Raw genomic sequence first — 22,530 nt, forward strand, 5'->3', positions numbered from 1 at the left:
GGCTTGTAGCTATATGTAAATATTGTCTTGTATCATATTATAGGCTAGGAGTGCTATACACCTAGCCCTCTTTTTAAAAAGAAGCATGGCATAGGGATACAGTTTTCTAAAAATAAATTATAACGCCCTCACTACTCACCCATCAAAAGGCAACCTCAACAAGTGCACTTCATGCACATATTAGTCGAATGTGGGTATGGACTTTACAAAAACTTCAACTATTGACATTATACACTAGATGTTCATGTTGTCAAATAGCTTTACATCATGATCCTTCACCTTCGCCTACCATAGGGGAGACACTTCATACTTGGATTACAAATGGAATTTGTGTAAGATGGGGTATTACTTCATTGACTAGTGGGTAAGGGCATTGATGTCGGTAGTTCTTCCTAGTGTTCATAGAAAACATTTTCCTTAAGAGATACAAAAGCTTGAAATTTGAATATTTGAAAGGTTTTAAAGGAAATTTTGCAAAATATAACTAAGGGAGGATTCACAATTGTCAAGATGTCGGAAATGGTGTTTGGGCAATGATATATTTTACACATGATCGGACACTCTAGGAGCTTCTACCCATCTAAGTGGATCAACATGAGTAAGGGGCTACTACGAGAGACATGAAATGGCACCAATTATTTTGTGCCAATGAATGTGAAGGCGGCCAATTTTGGAAATTTGAAAATAGAACATGATTCACATGACATTAAACTTGGGTTTTCTTGAACAAAGGTTGTTTGGTATAGGAAGCAATTGCAAGGTCTTGATGAGACAAGAGGAATAGACATTGCAACCATGACCCTCTTCCACTTCTTCAATTGCGCCGCTCTCACCTTCGGCCCTCATTTCATCTATTACACAGCCACTCCACTGTAAGATCTCATAAATTCTCCACTTCTCTCTCCGATCGTAACAGTCCAGATCAGTTTGAGGTTTTGAAAACGGACAATCGAAACTCGTACGTTTCGATGTGTGTATAGGCGATGCTTTCTAGGGCGTATCGAGACACTACTTAGTAGATTTTAATTTCGCGTTAATACCCAAACGGTATCCTTCCTTCCCTTAAGTCATTATCGCTTACATTGTCATTCCATCATTAAACGTGCATTTTCGCTAGTTTCTACAGCATCATTACTGGAAATTGTATACAGCTGTGTGTTCCGCGTGGGGCTAAACACTTGTATTTTCCGGTTGTTAAAATAGTTAAGCCGAAAGAGGGGTTACAGAAACAGGCCTTGCATTTGTTGCAGATGGGTAGAAGTCTTTTGATGCCGGTTTTCACTTAAGGCCTTAGCTTTGATATCACCTAACTTTGTTGCTTCAAGCCCATTAGTTTTAATATTTCGGGGCTAAGACATTCTTACAGGGCTGAATATGATACACTACGGACATGCTTGAAGGCCGCTCTTGTTTATCTTGGAACCACTCTTGTGAAGGTCAGTGATTATGTGCACTTTCTGCTTGGATTGCATAAACTTCATTTACAAGGTGGCATTTCAATTGGACAATCATACCTGAAATCTATTTTTGTGGGGGCATGAAATTCGTTTGTTTGGATACATGTATAATCGAAGGCTTTCCTTCTAGGTTTAGGACAAGACTAACATACTTGCTTGGCTCGCCATAACTTGATTAATATCTTTTGCGCTTTACATGCTCCAAATAACTTTATTAGCACAACGGGATAGTTGTTTATAAACATTTTTTCAATTTCATGCTGATCGGTAACATTGTTTTCATTGTTGTCTAATTATGTCAATTACATATGAGTGCACGTAGGCTTTATTATGTCGTTTTGTGCTATGGCATTATATGGGAGCTTTCTCATTATAGGTTGTTAGATCAAAAGATGCCATTTATTATGAAAATGAATGATCGCAAAGGCACCCAAGGTGTCTAAGAGCAAGTAAGGGCTAGTCTGTGGCTGTTCAGTCTGTTTACAGCAGACCGGTCGGCCAGTCTGGAGGGCCCTGAGCTCTCTATAAAAAGGAACCATTGTGGGGCAGACATTCATTCAGAAGTCCTAGCCTGCAGGTCACATTTCAGGATGATGAGCAGAGGGATCAGTGTCCACACCTACAGCTCTTGCAGAGCAGAAGCGTCATGCATCTACAGCACATATTGGTGCAGACCTACTCATTGTAGGAGAGCATAAGGTGGTGCAAAGGAGGGAGCTTCGTCTGCGAAGAACTTGTGAGCAGATTTGGCAGGAGTGCTCAATCTTGGTGAAGGCCATTGGGGACATGCCATGATCTACGAGGGGTCTACAACAAAGGGATGAGCAAAGGGATCACCTCTGGAGTGCCGACAGAAACTTGCGAATTCTAGGAAGTAGACACTTCCTCTAGGCCAATCCCTCACGGCCAAAATATCCACGGGTGTAGCCACGGGTTTAGATGCACATGAAGTTCACGTCCCTGTGACAGTATGTGTGGGTGTGTGGATTTGTATGTGTGAGAGCATATGTTTATACTATGGTCTACACCCACCGTTGGGCACCAATGACGTTGGTGGGGGTCTCATAGTAGCTCGCCCCTGCTATGCGTGATGGAGTTATGGTTTTCAACCTTATGAGTGACGTTCATTTTATTGAAACTGCACACTGTGTTGTGTTTTTAGAGGATGAGTTTGGGCATGTTCCTGCATGCATCTAGATATACATATACCCTTTCATGGTGGCTTACCTCAGTGTATGTTTGCTGATATTGTTGTCATAGTTTTGGCTATATTTTGTACTTGGACATCACCTCTATTTATGAGGTTTGTTTGGCTGACTATCTGTGTGCATTCTCTCCATATCTAAATTGTTCTCTCTATAAGCACACGGAGTGAATGAGCATTCAAGTTTTTGTTGTTGAGATCTTGTGTTAAGGGTTGGCTGTAGCAAGTAATCCTTTTCTGTAACATGGTATTCGAACCAAGCGCCTGTCAAGCTCTGGCTTCTTGGAGATCAACAACAAGGATCAGCTTTCTCCAAACTGAAGGTGCTGACCTTGCCAAGGAGGAAGGAGCAGGTACATTAGGTGTGTTGACTTGCAGCGAGTGCATTAACGGGTTGGAAGTCTTCAGGTCATCTACACCCTACCATGGGATCCAATCCACTCTTTTTGATCTTTGGAGATTCTGGGAAATGGATGGAACCAACTATCCGATATGGAAAGTGAAGGTTCGTAGTCATCTAGTGGCAAGGGAAATATGGAGACAGCAGAATACATGGAGCTGAAACCTGTTGATGCGTTGGACTCCACCGGGGAGATCTTAATTCCGGCAGTTCCAGATAGGTGAAAGAGTGGAACTTGAGGAATGCAGTCGCTCCTTCCATGCTTATTGGGACGACTGTGGATACAGTGACGCCTCATCCGGCTGGCAAATACGGCACACGAAGCATGGAAGATCTTACAAGATCACTATGAAAAAAGGAACACGGGGAATCATCATGCTTCAATACCAGTTTTCCAACCTGGAGATATATGAAGGAGAGTCACCCATGACTTCCTTGTGAAAGTGAAGTTTCTCAGGGATCAACTTGCAGCAGTTAGCACAAGGTAGATAGCAACCAGTTAGCCGTTAGTAAGCTTTCGAGGGGCTATGGAGGGTTGGTGACGACACTCAGTGTTGGAGAACAGATGCGGCCGTTACGTTCGAGGAGCCAAGTCCCTTGTTGTACGATGGGAGTGACGATGGCAACGACGTCATCTCTCATAGCCAAAAGCAAGATTGGCAAGGGAAGCCATTGAAAAAGAAGGATGCCAAGAATGACGGAGGAGGCTCTTATGATGGTGAAAACAAGAAGAAGAGAAATAACCAGAAGTAGTGCTTCTATTGGGACATGCTTGGACAATTTGCTAAAGTTTGTAGAAGAAAGAAAGCTGACCAAGCAAAGGAGGACTAGTCCCGCCAGTGCAGAATCGAGGAAATCTTCTCAGTGACGACACCATGTCCATTGAGACATAGTATGTAGTCCTTGGGCTGATGGCGCTCATAGCAGACATCAAACAGTGGTGCACTGATTAAGACTCTATGGTAGAGGGACACACCTGCAGATGGGAGCTTGATGAGCAAGAGCTCACCAAAGGGATCATGACTACAGGGTTACACAAAGGCACGGAAGGTCATGGTACTTCTGGGAGCTACCTGGTGTCAAGCATTACCAGACTGACAGTGCGTTTTCATTATTGCTTTGAGACTATTGTTTGTACAGGTGCTCTCATTGTTGGAGAGTGGAGGGTAAAAGCCTTCCGTATAGACAGAGGGGGTTCTCTCATTGCAGAGGCTTTTAGCGCCTGCTACAAGATTACCTGCAAGATTTGCGGCATAGACTTTGACAAGTTTGAGTTGCTGATGAATGTGGTCACAAGGCAAGCCCAGTTGCATGATGTTGGAAAGACTGGATGATGATCTTGTCAAAACCTTCCAGAGGTGGCTGGAGGGAGTCCTACCAGTGGGGATCAATGTGGAGCAGCTACAAGGATCTCAATGCATACGTAATAACAGACCAGGGCACGGATGGTGTCAGTTTCATGACAGGTTGAAACAGACCAAGATCGCTGGTACTTTACAGAGTTTGGTCAATTCCAATCTTCTTGAGGGGGACAATTGGATGGATCTGTTGGTGCCTTGGGATTCTGAAGACTCTGGAGTATTAGTAACTTGGACCAGGGAGTGTACCAATGTTCCAGATTGGATCCAATTGTTCATACACATTGCGGGTCAGGACCTGGAGATGCATGGACCAAATGATGAAGACATCGTCAACTTGTTCGTGAGAGCTCTGTAATGGAGCCGATGGAACGGTTCGAGGGGGTGTTGGATAAATAGGGTCAATGTGGCACCTGCTAGCCCTCCTATAGGAGTGCAACTGGGCTTGGCACTTGTAGGGATATGAATGAGAGGATTGCCATGTGGGCAGCAAACAGGCTGCCACATGGGCAGCATTCTAGAGAAGACACAAGGCAGTCCATAAGGCAAAGAGGACTGGGCAGGTACAGCAGGTGCAAGAGGTCTGTTACAGGTGGGCAGAGCTGTCAGGACAGTACAGCAAGCCTGGAGCTGATGATGGAGGGCTGCAGGCAGCAAACAGTGTCTGCAGAGGCCAGCTTACAGCAGCAGGACCACAGACTGGGTCGGCCCAGTCTGTGGGTCAGGGCACTTTCCTTCCCTGGAATCTTCCACAGAAGGAAAAGGCGAATTCACAGAAGGCGGTGAAGAGGCGAAATCTTCCTTCGTACCTGTGCTTCAATAACTTTCCTTCTGCCTTCGTTCGGACAGCACTGCAAAGGGGCAGGACCCTCCAGAAGGTGGCTGGACCAGGGCCTTATACAGGCACAAGCATGTCCAGGCAGTCGGGGGTAGGCAGAGAGCAGGTCGCCTGTTCTGTGGTGGTCAGTCTATTTACAGACTAGTCAGCCAGTCTGGAGGGCCCTGAGCCCTCTATAAAAAGGCCCTTTTTGTGTGGCAGATATTCATTCAGTAATCCCAGCATGCAGGTCACTGAGGAGCAGAGGGAACAAGGATCCACACCTACAGTTCTTGCAGGGCAGAAGTCCCACATGTCTACAGCACATGTTGGTGCAGACCTACACACTGTAGGAGAGCATAAGGTGGTGCAAAGGAGGGAGCTTCGCCTGCGGAGGGCTTGTGAGCAGATTTTGCAGGAGTGCTGGACCTACGGCAGCTACTGAAGTCCATTGGGGACACACGGTAGGAGTCTACAGCAGAGGGATCAGCAAATATAGCCTTATTCTTGGTGGCTTACCTCAACAGATGTTTGCTGATGGTGTTGCCATAATTTTGGCTATATTTTGTACTTGGACATCAACCTCTATTTATGAGATTTGTTTGGTCCAATATCTTTGAAGTTTGTATATTCTCTCCATATCTGAAGTGTTCTCTCTATAAGCACATGGAGTGAGCAGGCTTTCAAGTTTTTGTTGTGAGATCTCAAGTCTTTATTTATTCCACTGTGGAAAGGTTGGCTGTAGCAAGCAATCCTTTTCTCTAACAAGATAGCCTTGAGTGTGCATTGCTAGATCCCTTGTGACGCAAGGCAGCTCCAAAGATAGTGTTGGATCCATGCCGGAACCTGGGAGGTCTCACAATGATAGGCGCCATATTTCACTATGTGCTCTAAGCAAAGGACCGATGGGGACGCCTCCATGTGCCGCTAGCCAGAAGGATATCTTTTGTGGGTGGTTTGGAGAGGATGGCGATCAAAACCGACTCTTGAAGCCAATGCCTCTCCCGTCAGGGGGTTCAAGTAGAGGCTTGTAGCTGTGGAAGGTGCTCAATGTGGGTGGTGTAGGAGAAATCAAAGAGCTTGTCAATGCGTGGCATTGGATATGTATTTTTAATTGCTACCTTATTAATCTATGAACAATTGTATAGATCCATTCTTTTTAAAACTAGAAGGATTGGGCAGGACAAAGGGAACTACTGGGCTGACTATGTTCTTTTCTAGGTTACTGTGATAATTGCCACTTTACTTTCTCCTCTTCCATTTTATTTGAATGGTAAGGCACTTTGGAAAATAGAAGCAGCTCGTGTCATTAAATCTATGATCTATTGCTTCTGTGAAGGTAAGCCGTTAGGTAGATTCTCAAGAAAATCGTAAAACAAAAATTAAATCCACTTTTCTTTTCAACTGAATGCAAAGAATTTCACTAGCAAAAAGAATCTCAGAGAAATACTTGGGCATCTTTGTGCATGACCACGTGCTCCAATTATATGCAATTCATGAGAGGAGTATGATTTATATCATGCTCACCTTGAAGGTAATAGAGTTATTCAAATAACTCCTCTATAAATTATTGAAACAACTCCTTTGTGAAGGTAATAGAGTTATTCAAATAACTCCTCTATATAGGTAATAGAGTTATTCAAATAACTTCTCTATAAAGTATTGAAACAGCCTCAGACCTGGTCAAGTAAACATGTGACCCCGGAGGGGTTCAACTTTGAATCGAAGTCCAAAGTACTGCTGGACAATCCCACAAAATAACCCATAAGTATGTCTAGGAGCAACCACTCAAGTCTGAGGTCTAGTCGATCATATGAAAACCTGTTTCGTCCTGTCGAAACCTTGAAACGACGAAACATGCGAAACGTTTCGAAACATTCTCAATGAAACCTCTGTTTCACCCAAATCAAAATACATGTTTTTGCCCCATTTTTTCTAGAATCAACATGCTTTCAAGTTTTGACTCCGTAAATATTAAATGGTCTAAAGTTGAAACTTGAGAAGGGAGATTGAAAGCTTGAATTTTAAATAAATTTAAAGAATGTGATTGTGTTTTGAATTTCCTTTTTAGGTATCTTGACTTGTATTTCTCTTTGTTCACTCTAAACTTGAATAGAACATATCTTATTTGCCCTGTCCTTGTATATATTCAGTATCATTTTGAAACCTATCCAAACTTGAGAAAGTTGATTGAAAGCTTGAATTTAAATAAATTTGAAGAATGTGTTCGTGTTTTGAATTTCCTTTTTAGGTGTCTCTGTTGGTGCAGAGACGAGACACACGAGGAGAGAGCAAGCACAAAAAGCTCGAATGATTGATTGATTCAGAAGATGTGACTAAAGTCACATCATATACATGGATAAGGTTGTGCTTGCTAAGCACACCCTGCAAGTCACATGGAAGTGTGCCTGCCAAGCTCGGGGGAAAAAACCTCCACTAGCTGGAGTAAAAAGTGCCCCGGGCCTACACCTAAGGTGTCACCCTACACTCCCAACACATAGGTGCTAACAAACCCCCCTGGAGTGATGTGGTGACAGTGTACAAGGCAAATGTGATATCAATCACCAAAAGGAAGTAAGTTCAGAAGCTTGCGAAAGCCTTCTCACTTCTCACGAGACAATGCTTTGGTGAATATATCTGCAACATTGTCATGTGTAGGCACATAGATCATGCTGATTTCTGAGGCAGACAATCTCTCTCTGACATAATGATAATGAACCTCAATATGCTTTGTGCGAGCATGGAAGATGGGATTCTTCGCAACTGCCAAAGCACTCTGACTGTCTGTAAAAATAGAGGTAGCAGACTCCTGTCTCATACCCAAATCAGCAAATAATCGCCTGAGCCAAACACACTCAACGGTGGTTGTGAAAGCTGCCCTGTACTCAGCTTCACAACTGGAAGTGGCCACGGAGGGTTGCTTCTTACTCAACCAAGAGATGCATGACTGCCCAAAGTAGAAGCAAAAACCTGAAGTGGACACTCTTGTGTCAAAGCATCCTGCCCAATCGGAGTCACAGAAAGCATGCAGCTGTGGATCAGCCCCCTTGGGAAAGAATAAACCAAGGTGCATAGTACCGTGCAAATAGCGGAACACCCGCTTAACAGCCTGCCAATGCTTGGTTCCTGGGCAATGCATGAATCTGCTCAATAAGGAGACCCCAAACTGAATATCTGGCCGTGTATTGCATAAATAAATCAAACAGCCCACAGCTTGCTGGTACAATGTCTGATCAAAAGCATCCCTAGAATCTTCAATGCCGAATTTCATCCCAGTCTCCACAAGAGTTGCAACTGGCTTGCAATCTTGGAAAGAGAACCGCTGAAGCAACTTCTGGATGTACTTAGTTTGTATCAGAACAATACCATCATCCCGCTGTATAAACTGAATGCCCAAATAAAAATGCAAAGGGCCCAGATCACTCATCTCAAATGAGGAATGTAATTCAGCCTTGAAGGCTGCAATATTTTGCTCATTGGGGCCTGTGAGCAGCATGTCATCAACATATAAAACAATGTCCAAAAAAACATCCTGAGTCCTTTTAACATAGAGGGTACTCTCAGTTGGACTGTTGCTGAATCCCTGGGCAACCAAATATGTGTGTATCTTTTCATACCAAGCTCTAGGTGCCTGCTTAAGGCCATACAGAGCTTTGCGAAGCCTGCACACCAAGTGTTCCTGTCCATCCTGCACAAATCCATGAGGCTATGTAACATAAACCTCCTCATGCAAGTCTCCATGTAGGAATTCTGTTTTGATGTCCAACTGATGTACTTGCCATCCATGATGGGCTGCCATGGCGATCATGCATCTGATAGTGGTCATGCGAGAGGTAGGGGCAAAGGTTTCATCAAAATCAATACCCTTTTGCTGAGCATACCCTTTCGCAACGAGTCTTGCTTTGAAGCGGTCTACTGAACCATCAGCCTTCCGCTTAATCTTGTAGACCCACTTAGTACCAATGGCCTTTTTGCCTGGAGGCAATTCAGTTAAGTGCCATGTTTCATTTTGCATGATAGAATCATATTCTGAATGCATGGCTGCCATCCAATTACTGTCCTGTGCAGCATCCTCAAATGTCAGAGGTTCTTCATCACTGCATGTGCTCTGAAAGGCATAATCGGTAAACAACCCAGATGCATGATGAGATTTTGCACGAGTCCTCGCAGGTAAAGGAGTATGTAACCTGCTGTCCCGTAATGTTTCAATCAGCCACCTGGGCACCCGTTTGGATGACTGAATGGCTGTCCTTTCCTCATCAACTGCCTGGTCAATATTTGCCTCATCTATAGGCATATGTGGTTCAGCCATAATAGGCTGATTAGTTGCTGTACCGGCCTGCGTAACAGCATGGGGAATCAAACTGGAATGTTCTGAAAATGAGGGACCTTCAGTTGTCATGGGCAGCATTTGTTCAAACACATCCCTGGAGTAGACATCAGGCTGTTTTTGACAGGACAGCAATGGCTGAGTGGAATCCTCAGCAAAAATGACATCCCTGCTTGTAATAATCCTTCTGCCGGATGGATGATACAGCCGATACCCTTTGCTTTCAACATTGTACCCCACGAAAATGCATTTGAGAGCTTTATCATCAAGTTTAGTATGATGTTGCTGTGGCACATGTGCATAGGCCAAGCAACCAAATACTCTGAGATGAGCAACAGAAGGCTTCTTACCATGCCATGCCTCATACGGGGTTAGATTATGCAAGGCCTTTGTGGGACATCTGTTAAGTACATAATTTGCACACATGAGAGCTTCCATCCAGAACCTGTTGGGCAAACCTTTGCCTTTGAGCATACATCTACCCATCTCCATTTCCGACCTGTTTTTCCTTTCAACGAGCCCATTTTGCTCTGGGGTGTATGGAGTGGTACACTGATGGATGATGCCTCTCTCTGCAAGATATGCATGAAATTCCTTGGACATGTATTCTCCCCCTCTATCAGTGCGAAGTGTCCCCACTTTTTCCGAGGCATAATTCTCAACCTGAGTAATAAAATGTGTGAATTTTGTAAACACCTTTGACTTCTCCTTCAATGGGTAGAGCCACGTAAAACGAGAGAAATCATCAATGAAAGTGACAAAATACAGATATCCCCCAATAGATGGAGTCCTCATAGGACCACAAACATCACTGTGTATAAGCTGTAATGTACCGACAGCTCTGACAGTCCCATCTTTGGGAATCGGTGTGCGATGCATCTTCCCCAAGATACATCCCTCGCATACATGGCGAGTCGGAGTATGTATGTGTGGCATCTCGGACACCATTTCATGGCTGTGTAAAGGCAGCAAACTTCTGAAATTGAGATGGCCAAATCGAGCATGCCATAATTCAGCATTTGCCAACTGTGATGGGGTGGTGGTGAATAAAGCATCATGCAAAGCACTCTTATAGTGATCAAGTCTGTAAAGACCATGGCATAAAGTTCGAGAAGCCACAATTGTATCACCATCACTAACGTCATGTACGGTGCATCTGTCATCCAAAAACTTCACCATTAAGCCACCACGGGCAATGGCTGAAACTGAAAGCAAATTCTTTTTGATGCCAGGCACCCATAGCACATTAGAGAGTGTAAATGCACCACCATTTGCTGCGGTAAGTACAATCTTTCCCACTCCTTGCACAGGATGGGAGGAGTTGTTGGCACATGTCACCGTGCCTCCATGAGAACCAGCTGCATAAGATGTAAACAAATCCTTCTGTGAGGTAATGTGCTTGCTAGCACCACTGTCAAAATACCATACATTGGCATCACTCACAGATACGCATGCATCATGAATTGTAACTGCATAACACTGCAAAAGCCCATTTCTCATCATGGGAGGATGTATAAGTGTAATTTGCAGCCTCTTTGTTATCTGACTTGGGGACATTATCCGTCACTGCCATGCTGGCCCCTTTGCTCTTTTCCTTCTCAAGCCTCTTGCGACATTCATTAATGTAGTGTCCTGGCTTCCTGCAATAGTTGCACTTCCCCCTTTTCTTGGGTTTATCACCCTCTTTTTCATACTTGCCAGATGGCTGGCCTGCATCTTTCTTGGGCTTGCTGCCCCCCTGAAACGCAGCCTTACCTTTGCCTTTCTGGTTGGCAATAAAAGCGTGATCAGCCACACGCATCACGGTCCTATTATATATGGACTACTCCTCTTGCAAGAGTATACGTGTCGGGGATGGCCTGTGACAATGTAGAAACCAACGAGGCATCTGGAATAATCTCATCCATAGATGCTAATTGCTCCCGTAAATCCTTTACCTTCGTGAGATAATCATCCATGGAATCACCATCAAGCATAGGAAGAGTCTCCAATTTCCTCTTCAAGTATGCCACACGGGCTTCATTCCTGACAAGGTACAACTTTGCCAAATTTTCCCAAGCTGCCCTTACTGTTTTGCATGACCGGATGTGAGGAATAATGCTTCTTTTAACAGATAATGCAATCAAGGCATGTGCATTGGCATCTTGGCCATCCCATCGACTCTGCTCTGGAGTAGGTGATTGTGATATCTTTGTAATCCGAGATGACTCACCCTTTGAACTAGGTGAAGGAGTATTTGTTGGTGCATGTGGACGCAACTGAGTGCCATCCACAATGCCCCAAAAACCTTTGGCCACAAGCACATGTCGCATCATGCACGACCAGAGAGGATAGTTGGTCCCATCCAATTTATCTTATGCAGAGAGCAATCCAAAAACATCCCTTTCTTTCCCAAATTTCTTCAAGAAATTGTACTGCAAAACTGAAAGCCCCAAATTTCGAGCTTGAAATTGCAACTAGAAAGGGGCAATAGCACAGAAAGCCCCAAAATTTGCAATTTCAACAGAAAGCCCCAAATGTTTGGACTAAATCTGCAGATCTGTCTGCAAGATTGCAAGCAGAACCAAAAAGCCCCAAATTTCTGAAGTAGATTCTGCAATTTGATTGCAATGTCTGCAACAAACAAAATGCCCCAAATGTACTCCCAAAAACTGAGCCAAACAATGGTTGTCTGCAAAATGTGCCTGCCAAAGATCACCTGCAGATGAAGGAAACCTTGTACGGATCTGCAGGTACAGATGTGCAAGTACGGATTTTTGCAGCTGGACTGTACGGTCGTATGGAAATACTTGTGCAGTATGGTCACTCAACACAGCGCAGGTACGGATGTTGGTACGAATGTTGGTACAGATGCTGGTACGGGCAGCGCAGGTAAGACTGATACAGCGCTGGGTGATGACGCATGTACGGCTGCAACAGGTACATCAGGTACACGATGGTACGGACGAGGCAGGCACGTACGTGCCTTCAGGCTGTACGGTGACGACTACTTGCGATGGCGTAGGTAAGGCTGTAGGTGCGATTGTACGACATTGCTGTACGGTCAGGTGCAGGTACCACACGTACGGCATGTACGGAATGGCGATGGCGCAACAGGTACAGCAAGTGCAAGCAGGTACAGAACGTACGGCGTCAATGCAGTTACGCAGGTTCTGGAGCAGCAGGTACGTACGGACCTGTACGGAACGTACGGCACTGTACGGACAGCTTTGGATGACTTCGAGTTGTACGTACGGGATGTAGAAGCAGGAGCAGGAGCAGGGCTAGGTGCAAGAGCTCAACGAGGCTCTGATACCATTTGTTGGTGCAGAGACGAGACACACGAGGAGAGAGCAAGCACAAAAAGCTCGAATGATTGATTGATTCAGAAGATGTGACTAAAGTCACATCATATACATGGATAAGGTTGTGCTTGCTAAGCACACCCTGCAGGTCACATGGAAGTGTGCCTGCCAAGCTCGGGGGAAAAAACCTCCACTAGTTGGAGTAAAAAGTGCCCCGGGCCTACACCTAAGGTGTCACCCTACACTCCCAACACATAGGTGCTAACAGTCTCGACGTGTATTTTGCTTTGTTCACACTAAACTTGAATATAACATACCTTATTTGCCCTTATTTTTGTATGTATTAAGTATCAATTCGAAATCTATCCATTTTGTCCCAAAAGATGAAACGAAACCTATTGAAACGACGAAACGATGAAATAGATGAAACGTGTCTTGTGATACTTGGTCTAGACCACCATGAGAGCCAGCCAGCCCCAAGGTAAAAAAATGCATCCCATATCACACGCCCCTTTCTCGAGCTAGTACTTCCTAGCTAGCAGGTCTACGTCTAGAGGAGGATCTAACTCCTCGAACCCCGAACATGGAACCCCAGACCCATACCCATACTTATAGGCCAAGCATTGGCTATCCTTAGCAATGCAACCCAAAGTCGCTTTGCTTTACTTAGAGTCGATACTTTTCCCTACTGAGCTCTACTAGCTCAATCCATGGGATCTAAACCTCATCCATGCTAGCTTTAGTCTTAATCGTGGGTTAATCCAAACCCTAGGTTAGGCTATCCCCTAACTCTAGATCCAATCCAAGACCCTGGGTTAGCCAAACCTCGATCCAAGACAATCATAGGCCAAGCATTGGCTATCCTTAGCAATGCAACCCAAAGTCGCTTTGCTTTACTTAGAGTCGATGCTTTTCCCTAATGAGCTCTACTAACTCAATCCATGGGATCTAAACCTCATCCATGCTAGCTTTAGTCTTAATCTTAATCCAAACCCTAGGTTAGGCTATCCCCTAACTCTAGATCCAATCCAAGACCCTAGGCTAGCCAAACCTCGATCCAACTTGCCCTCGCTGTCATTCTGCAGAGGAGTCAGTGCGACATTGCCTTTGGGACTGCAGTCAGGCGAGGATTGTTTGGAAAGGGGTTGCTCGGATACTCAACATTTTTCATACTTTCCCTATCTTCATGACTTGGGGCTCGGTCGCATGGTTATCCCTTACTAGACCCCAAGTGTTTTATGAGGGTCAGCCTTCTTCTTGGGCACTCTCGGTCCGCCGGCAGGTGATAGAGCCCTGCTCCCTTCAGGATGTACCACTTACCCCCTTCAGAGCTGCTCATGCTTCAGTGGAACCTCTTGGGAGATTTTGGCTAGCATTTCCTCTTGGCACATTTGGAGAGCCATATGTACAGAGGCCTTGGATGGCACCCAGATACACCCATCACAGGTGTTCACTGACACGGTTCACACTTTGATAGCCATTTGGGCGAGCATGCAGGGCCCTTCATGGGCGGCCTCTTCTAGTAGGACTGTATTTCTTCGAGTTTGGAGGGGTTTTCCCTTTTTCTCGGAGGTTTCTACCGGATTGAGATGGCACTATCAGCCTCAATCTTTTCTTTTTGGCTCTTGAGCTTTTCATGCATTGCATGGTGTATCCCGTATGGAGCTTGCTCTAACGGTTTTCTTTAATACTTAATAGAAGTCTCTTTTTGCAAAAAAAAAAAAAAGCCTCGATCCAAGACAATCTTGTCTTGCTTAGGCCCTAGTTAGTCCAATTATGGACATAACATTCTCCCACCTTTAAAGATAGGCTTATGCTGACATAAATCAAGCTATGAAAACCAATCAATGATTACTCAGACTTTCCTTCTCAGTCCAGAATCCGATTCCGATAGTTGTATTGATAAGGTAGTATCCACAAAGGAACTTGTAATCTATGCGTTTACCATACTAGGTAGATTGAGAAGTATATTCTTTGAGTAAACTTAGAGATTGATCACTCAATTCTCATCTGAGATCTGAGTAGGCAATATTCAACACTTGGTGACTATCTCTATCTGAGGATCATAATAGGTTTCCCTTAAACCCATATCAGTGTTTAATCTTTTCAGTGTCAGGCCAATCTTTGCTAAAGTATACTCTCTTTCACATGTGGATTCAATATAGTATCTGCAGGATAGTATCTGTAATATAAACCCTTAGAATCCATTTGAATACCCTTAGGTAAAAGAGGGAAGTATCAGTATACTTGGCAGACTTAGAAACTGATTACTGCAATTCACTTACACAAACTGCATGCCTTCAGGCACACAAGCACTGTTGTAAAACTTGCATGTATTAAACTGACGCAGCCTATCAAGACCGCTACCAGATCACATGCTAAGTATGCGCCTTGCCAAGAGATTCCGGAATCTTTCGAAACCCAGGTGGCAGCTTAGGCTTGGGTACTGATGAGAAGATAATTGTAGCTTTGCTTACTAAGTTCTTTTTCTTCTTTTTTATTTTTGTCATTTATCATTTTTTTTCTTTCTTTGTTCTTTTGCTTGTTCTATGAAAATTTGACTTGTAATTGGATATATTCTAGTCTTATGAAGGTATGTAAAATCCACGTTTCAACTGCGACAACGGAGTATCGGCATATTTCTCTTCCCCAAGCTGAAGGTCGCATCCATAGGCTGCTACATGGTCAAAGTAGATCCAACCAATTCGCTGCAGTTCACAATCAGCCCATAAGCTTCAGTCTTTGATAAAAAGCTTTAGATTCTGCCTCATAATACACATGGATATGAGCTAATCTAATAGCTTCTTCCAAAGATTTAGGGCATTTTTACATACTTCAACTTGAAACCGTGTTGGAAGCCGCCTATGGAACCCCTAGTCTTGAGGAATTCATTGAGGTTTTCTAACTTAAGAATGGGCTCATCATCTTGCCTTAGGGGAATCCTCAGCCCAAAAATTTTTGCTTGAGATCACAAAAAGATGCTCACGGCATGAGCCATGAACTGAAATCTCTCTCCTCTAACCCCTTCTACTTGACGATGTATTGATTCAATGGGACCTCCCCATACTTAAAGAATCCCACTTTTGAGAAAGACTTTCTTGCATTCCAACTAGGTATTGGTAACTTGATTAATATCATGCAAGTGCTTTAGTCACTTGTAGCTCAAGATGGGTAGCCTTGAATACAAATGTTTGCCATCTTTATAGTATTAAAGTTGAAGATTAGTAGATTTGAAGTAATTCGCATACTTCAAATCTTACGCTTTGGTTAGTTTTCCTATCATATATGCTTTGTTTTCAATTATGCAATCTTCTCATACACTTACAAAGCTAGTGCTGAAGCAGGCCAATTCTTAGTGTGAGAGTTTGACGAGGAGGGTTGATTGTGAGATGCAATACTAAATATATCTATGGCCGCTTTTTAAGCTCATAGTCATGGACCTATAGAAGGGAAACCTGAATCTACTAATGCTATATATGATATCCCTTATCATAAGTCTTGACAACTTGAGCTGATGAATCTGTCTAAAGTTTGACTTGAATTTATCACTTAAGCACGAATGGGATTTGACTCTATCAATTTCTGCACCAACTAGTGTGCCTATGTTGCCTCATATTGAGTGCAATTATGTGTAAAGTAGTCACAATAGTGCTTATAAAGAGTCCGTGATTGTAAATAACAATATGGATAGATAAAAATAAATACAAATTGATGTCGCTTCCAGTACTATCCACATCAGCTATAAGATGCCTAAATACTCGTATAATTGACGCACTTATATCTTGTAAATACAAGGGTTTTCATCGACTTGCTAGATGTACATGTTCTTGGTAGAAGTATAGGCACTTGCAAACATGTCTACAGAGGCCGATATGTTACCTATGCTTTATATAGGTAACCCACTATTGCCAAATTACTAAGACGATTGCCATTAGTCTTTGTAGAAGATCTATTGTATGACAGCACAACCTTTAGCTTGCATTTATTGCATCATGCGATCCACGCTTGTAGCAATTAACCATTTGCTTGACATGCCATAGGGATTCCTTCACAATTGATAAACTATGCTTATGACCAGCGCAACCACGCTTATGACCAGCGCAATCATGCTTATACTATTGGAGTGATGCTTATGCACTATTGCATCACATCAATGGTGCACAAGCAAACATTCTCACATAGCCAATTGTCATCCAACACTTAGTTCGTTGATGAAGTGGTCACATAACATAGACCTGGCCATATTGGAATGTTATTCTAGAATGGATGGAATCTGGGATAGAGTCCAATTGAGGTGCTACCATTTGCCACCCATCTGTGCTATCTATCCCTCGGAGAGATTTTGATGGTGGATAAGTTGGCCTTACCAATGGCTTGACAATGTACGGTCTGTTAAGCCTCCACTTGGTCCTTTTACCACTGGCTGCAATCTATGCTCACACTATGCACAAATGACCTGCCCGAATTGCTGTTACGTGATGCTTGCTCACTCTTTGCTCGAGCAACCTGCCTGATCTGCCGTTACATGATGGGACTTGGACAACCAATTCGTAGTAGGCATGCTCCTTCACAACTCTATGCAAGTAGCCCACTCCTTGAGGTCCTTGCTCGACAAATCATTTGAGCAAATCAGTGGGCAGAGACAGGCCCAAAGTGGGGCCCTATATGTGGGCTTGTATGATCCCACTGTTCTTGAGATTCGAGAATCAACCTAGGGCACAAGGTGGAGCATTGAATTCGATTAGCGTATTGGCTCAAATGTGTTGGCAAACGTAGATTCATTTGCATGCAACACTAACTCACATGAATATAATCGACATAAGAGAAATGAGAGAACTTGAATGATGGACAGCAAAAGACAGCAACCTTTATTGAAAGCTCTCAAACAGAAATAACACCACTAACAGACACACATCCCTACGGGCTTGTTACATCTGTGTTCAAGAGTTTCCTAACACTTAGCCACAAAGGCTGACTCAAGAAATGAACCCAACAGCTCCAAACAGATGGAGCATACAACGGACACACGCCTCGACTGTCCAGAACACATTTGAGTATAAAGGTGTCGATAGGAGAGCCAAAGGTAGTCTTGAGGACGCAGAACAGTATCACCAGCCACCACGAGCCTATTGCCTATCTCGGTGCCACCTTCACATGTCATAGCAGCCCTCTCCATAGATGCTTGAGGCTCTGAAATTCATGAAAGAGCCAGGTAAAGGATGCTTTCTCTCCTCATTATCGGTAGGTTTTTCTTTTGTTCCAGACACAACCCCCCACAGCCCTCTCTCCATAAATAAAGGATGCACAAATAGCTGCCAAGATGAGAAATTGCGTCCATCAAACCTTACCACTGATGACTCAGGCAAGGTGGTCTTGGAAGAGTTGTTCCACACGTCCATCTTTATTGTTGTTGAAGAATCTGCCCACACACTTCAGCAGGCACATCGATAAGGAGTGCCTTTTTCTATAGGTGCTACACAGCCTTCGGAGAGAACTAGGAGCCTTGACAACCTCCAATTGTGAAGACCTTCAGCGAAAAGAAGTCTTTGCAATTGCCCAAGCTCTTAAGTGCATGAGACTATCGACGAAACCTCACCCTCCTTGCTTCGTATGACGATCTTCACACGAGCTTTCTCACGTTCAGAGCATAGTTAGGGGAAATGGGGAACGAAAACGGAAACGGAAACGTTTCGGGATTTTTGGGAGGTCGTTGTCCAAAAGCTAAGGGAAGCTAAAGTGCATGTGTATGTATGGGAAAAATGTAAACAAAGAGTGGTAAAAAAGGCAAACTCCTAGAGTTCAATGAATTCTCCAATTCCGTTTCCTTGCCTAGGAGCTCGTATATGGCATGGCCATGGACCTCAATCCATGAAGATAAAGCGGCTCCTCTTCCTTGAGGCATCCTTTATATAGTTTGATGGAATTAGAAGATTCATTCATTTTTCATTCACTTTGTCCTCGTGGACCTGATTGTCTTTCAAATTGTCATTCGGTCATTCAAAGCTGTTGGATGTCACATTTATAACCTAAAATGGATACGTGATAACTTTAATAGAAACTAGTCCTTTATCTTACTTTGTGTGTGTATCCAAGTTTAATTGGCGTTATGTTTCTAATGGTGTGATCAGTAAGCCTTTTTGCAGCTAGTGTGCCTTGGAACATTTTTACAATTTGACAGAAATGGCTTGCTTGTGTTTGCAGCTAGTGTGCCTTGCAACATTTTTACAAGTTTCGGAGAATGATAGCTTCGACCTTTATCAGGTAATACCTTATCTCATAAGCTTCTGGTAGTCTACTCTCTAATATGCAAATGTTAGAAATACTTTAGAAATTATTAAGCTTTATTCTTTGACTTGCTTATATGTGAGACATAGTATTCTCTTGTGCAAGAGGAGTTTTCTCTGGGGTTTTCGTTATGATGTGAAAGGAGTACTTTGGTAATGAAGTGGAAGAAGTAGTTTCTTTTGGGTTTTCATTATGAAGGTTTGTCAAGTGAAAGAAGTAAGTTGGTTACACAGGGGTCAAGCCATGACCCTAAGCAACCTAAGGTTAAAGCAAGAAGAAATTAAACAAAAACTCTTTTCATGGTAGCACAAACTTAACCATGGTGGTTGTGACCTATGGAAGCGGACAATGAACTTTTCATTGCCTATGTGTTGTTTCTCTTTCGCTTTTGGCTTTTCTTTTCAGCTTGAGGAAGGGGTTGATGTTTAATTATTAGCCCTTGGAACCTGTAATAAAACTTTTTTTAAAGAGGCTAATCATTGCCTCATCTTTAAAATATGGAGGTGAAGACAAGTAGCAGATCCTGATCCGTGGGCCACCTGGTCAACTGGGCATTAGAATGTCAGAACCGCTGTATGCTGTCTGGGGGACCAATGCTGCTGGCTGGCTGAGGATAGAGTAGATGATCACAATTGACAATGGCCCTGGTAAGGGATGGTGTTGTCGAGAAAGGAAGTCCATAAGAGGACGTTGCTGGTGCTCAACCTGGTCAGTCTGTCTCGGCTCAGCTCTCCTCCTATGTGGTCTTCAGGAGGGAGTGAAAGGTTTGGTTGCAAAGATTTGAAGGAAATACTACAAAAACCTTGGAGTTCAAGCAAGAAGGTTAGGGTCTGGAAGAGCTCTAAGAAAGCTCATAGAGCTCAAGGTGGCCACGGCCCCTAGTCAAAGGTACAAACAAAGAGTTTAAGCGTAGCAGACAGTTGTCAAGGAGAGCTTCAAAGGAGTCAACCGCCATTCTAGGCCGTACAAGAGCAAAGACCTTGGGCTGTACAAAAGCTGAGAGCTTCAAAGAAGCTCCTAAATGTGTCAAAGACCTGAAAGTGACAGTAATGAGCACTCATTGACATTCAAGCTATAAAAAGTCCACCCTACAGAGGGCTACTCAAGCACTCTACTTTTAACTCGAGCAATTAGGCACACATTATTCTAAGCGCATTGCTATATCTTAACTTTTAAAGCATTATACTCATCACTCGAGCTCACTTAAGACTGCCAAGCCCTTTTATAGCAAACATTTCATAATCCATGTCTTAACAAGGACTCTACAAACACCCCCTTATTCCATAGCATTTTTTGAAAAGCCTTAGTTACACATATCCTAAGGCATAACCAAGGAAACCTAGTGCAAAGCCTCTCCAAAAGCTTTTCCAAAGCTGTCAAAAATGGTATTCCAAGAACCATTAGGTCCTTTGGAAAGCCATTTCTTAAGTATTGACATTTAAGGACTAATTGAAAGGGACTTCCAAATACAAGCCTCTAAGCATCATAAGGCTCTCCAAAAGAGCATTTCAAGGCGACGTTGAAATTTCTTGGAGAAGTTTGAGGTCTTGGTTGAGTTCTCAAGGCATTTGGTATTTGACACAAGGGTTCGAAGGGCTTTTCGGCTTTATGGTGGATCTCAAGATCATGATTACACAATCAAAGGAAGTTGTGAGCAAATACTACATACATTGAGGACAGTTGTGAGCAAATACACCAAAGGTATTGAGCATTGAGAGATGGCATCGGCAACCGACATTTGATTCCGGAGACCATGATCTTTGATGGGAATAACTGCCAGGTTTGGAAATGCAGAGTCGAGAAGTTCTTAGTCGGTGGGAGGTTGTGGAGTTTTGTCTTAGGTAGAAAGCTCTTGAGAGGGTAGCATATGATGAGGAAAATTCCAAGGCACCGGACATCCTCTTAAAAGACACAATCGCTGCACAGGTTACAGACCTGACTTTTGCAAAAGACATGTGGGCGAAACTGGCAGCAATGTCAGGGGAAGTCATTGTGAATAGGTTCAATCGGAAGTCGCAGTGGCCAACATGAGAATGGAAGAAGGCCAACCTGTCATGGAACAATTGACACAAATGTGTATTCTTAAAGATAAAATCATAGAGATTGGTACACCACTAGAAGAGGCATAGTTTATAGAGCAGATTCTGAAACTATGGCTTGCATACCATCTTCAATGCCCCATACATTTTCTCATCATGCTGATTTATGCCAAGATAACTGTGATGGAATATATTTTCCCCTCAAAATAGCATGTTTGAACCTTATCATGTATTTTAAAAAAGAAATATAATATCCCTTGATTCATTTAATCATGCACTTACACGGTAAGTCTAAGGCCTACTCTTGCAAAAAAATAGTCATGTGCCATTTCCATGGTCTCTATGATTTTCCTGTCTATTCTGCAAGAAAGGTATTCTTAAAGATAAAATAATATGAAATGATGACTATGGATAGATACTGCCTTTTATTAATTGAGTCAGACTGAAAGGTATTTGTATGGCTATGTTTTTTTGCAGGAATTCCTTAAAGCACTAATTGGATTTTTAGATGTTGCTGGATTGTATTTTGCTCTCACACAATTGACTTACCGGAACATATCTCAAAATCACAAATTTCAAGCTATTGGACTAGGTGAGCAATGGAAATTCGTAGGGTTTCTTTTACTGTTAACTCTTTTTAAGTCATGGTCCATATTGATGGTTTTCGTGTGCCAAATTGGAAATGCTTAATGTGCTTTGCAAGTAGTAATTGTTTTTACACCCTTGGGTATTAGTTGATGACCATGTTTTGCAATTTTAGGATGGGCATTTGCAGACTCACTTCTTCATCGATTGGCTCCACTATGGGTTGGAGCCAGGGGTCTGGAATTTACATGGGACTATCTTTTACAAGGCCTTGAAGCTAATGCAAGCCTGGTACTTCTGTGTTTCCAGCTTCAAGTTTGTTAACCTTTGATATTATATAGCTTATAATTATGTAGGCACTTGGCGCTCACGTTTTTGTTCATTGAAGAAATGGTTCTAAGCTGTTGTTTTCTAATTTGATCTGTTGTAGGTATTGACAATTTCCCTTGCAGCATTAGGCTCATTGATGTGGTTGCGGAAAAATAAGCCTAAGGTGGTTGTGCCGGTTATATATGCAAGTGCTGGTTTGTTGGCAACCATGCCTTCTATTACTAGGTTTGCTTTATACCTTTCTTACAACTTGTTGATGTTAAAATGTATTGAGAGATACAACTTGTCGATGTTGAGAGAGAGAGAGAGAGAGAGAGAGAGAGAGAGATGTATTAACGTCTGCAAGAGGCCTCGCGGGCCTATGAGACAAAGTACAAGCCAAAAAGTAACTCATACAAGCCACTGAGGGCTGAAGCAAAGGGTTCACTAAGACGGTTGCTG

At 43.2% G+C, this 22,530-nt stretch overlaps 1 protein-coding gene and 1 pseudogene across 2 annotated transcripts in view; one reads left to right on the forward strand and one right to left on the reverse strand.

Moving 5' to 3' along the window:
• The first annotated feature begins 677 nt into the window (after positions 1 to 677).
• LOC147887405 (seven transmembrane domain protein) overlaps positions 678 to 22,530 on the forward strand; it is a 69,238-nt gene continuing 47,385 nt past the window's right edge. For both annotated transcript variants that reach the window (XM_087394530.1, XM_087394529.1), the window contains exons 1-6: positions 678 to 872; positions 1,367 to 1,436; positions 19,052 to 19,111; positions 21,652 to 21,766; positions 21,935 to 22,050; positions 22,190 to 22,314. In XM_087394530.1, the coding sequence (XP_087250656.1) occupies positions 796 to 872; positions 1,367 to 1,436; positions 19,052 to 19,111; positions 21,652 to 21,766; positions 21,935 to 22,050; positions 22,190 to 22,314 (563 nt within the window). In that variant the 5' untranslated portion in view covers positions 678 to 795. The remainder of the gene's footprint in view (positions 873 to 1,366; positions 1,437 to 19,051; positions 19,112 to 21,651; positions 21,767 to 21,934; positions 22,051 to 22,189; positions 22,315 to 22,530) is intronic.
• Positions 7,794 to 8,513, reverse strand: LOC147887406 (secreted RxLR effector protein 161 pseudogene; annotated as a pseudogene).

Source organism: Dipteris shenzhenensis, chromosome 23 (assembly GCF_047967505.1).
Source record: "Dipteris shenzhenensis isolate YYH24624 ecotype China chromosome 23, Dip_SZ_1.0, whole genome shotgun sequence".
In the NCBI taxonomy this organism is placed as follows: domain Eukaryota; kingdom Viridiplantae; phylum Streptophyta; class Polypodiopsida; order Gleicheniales; family Dipteridaceae; genus Dipteris; species Dipteris shenzhenensis.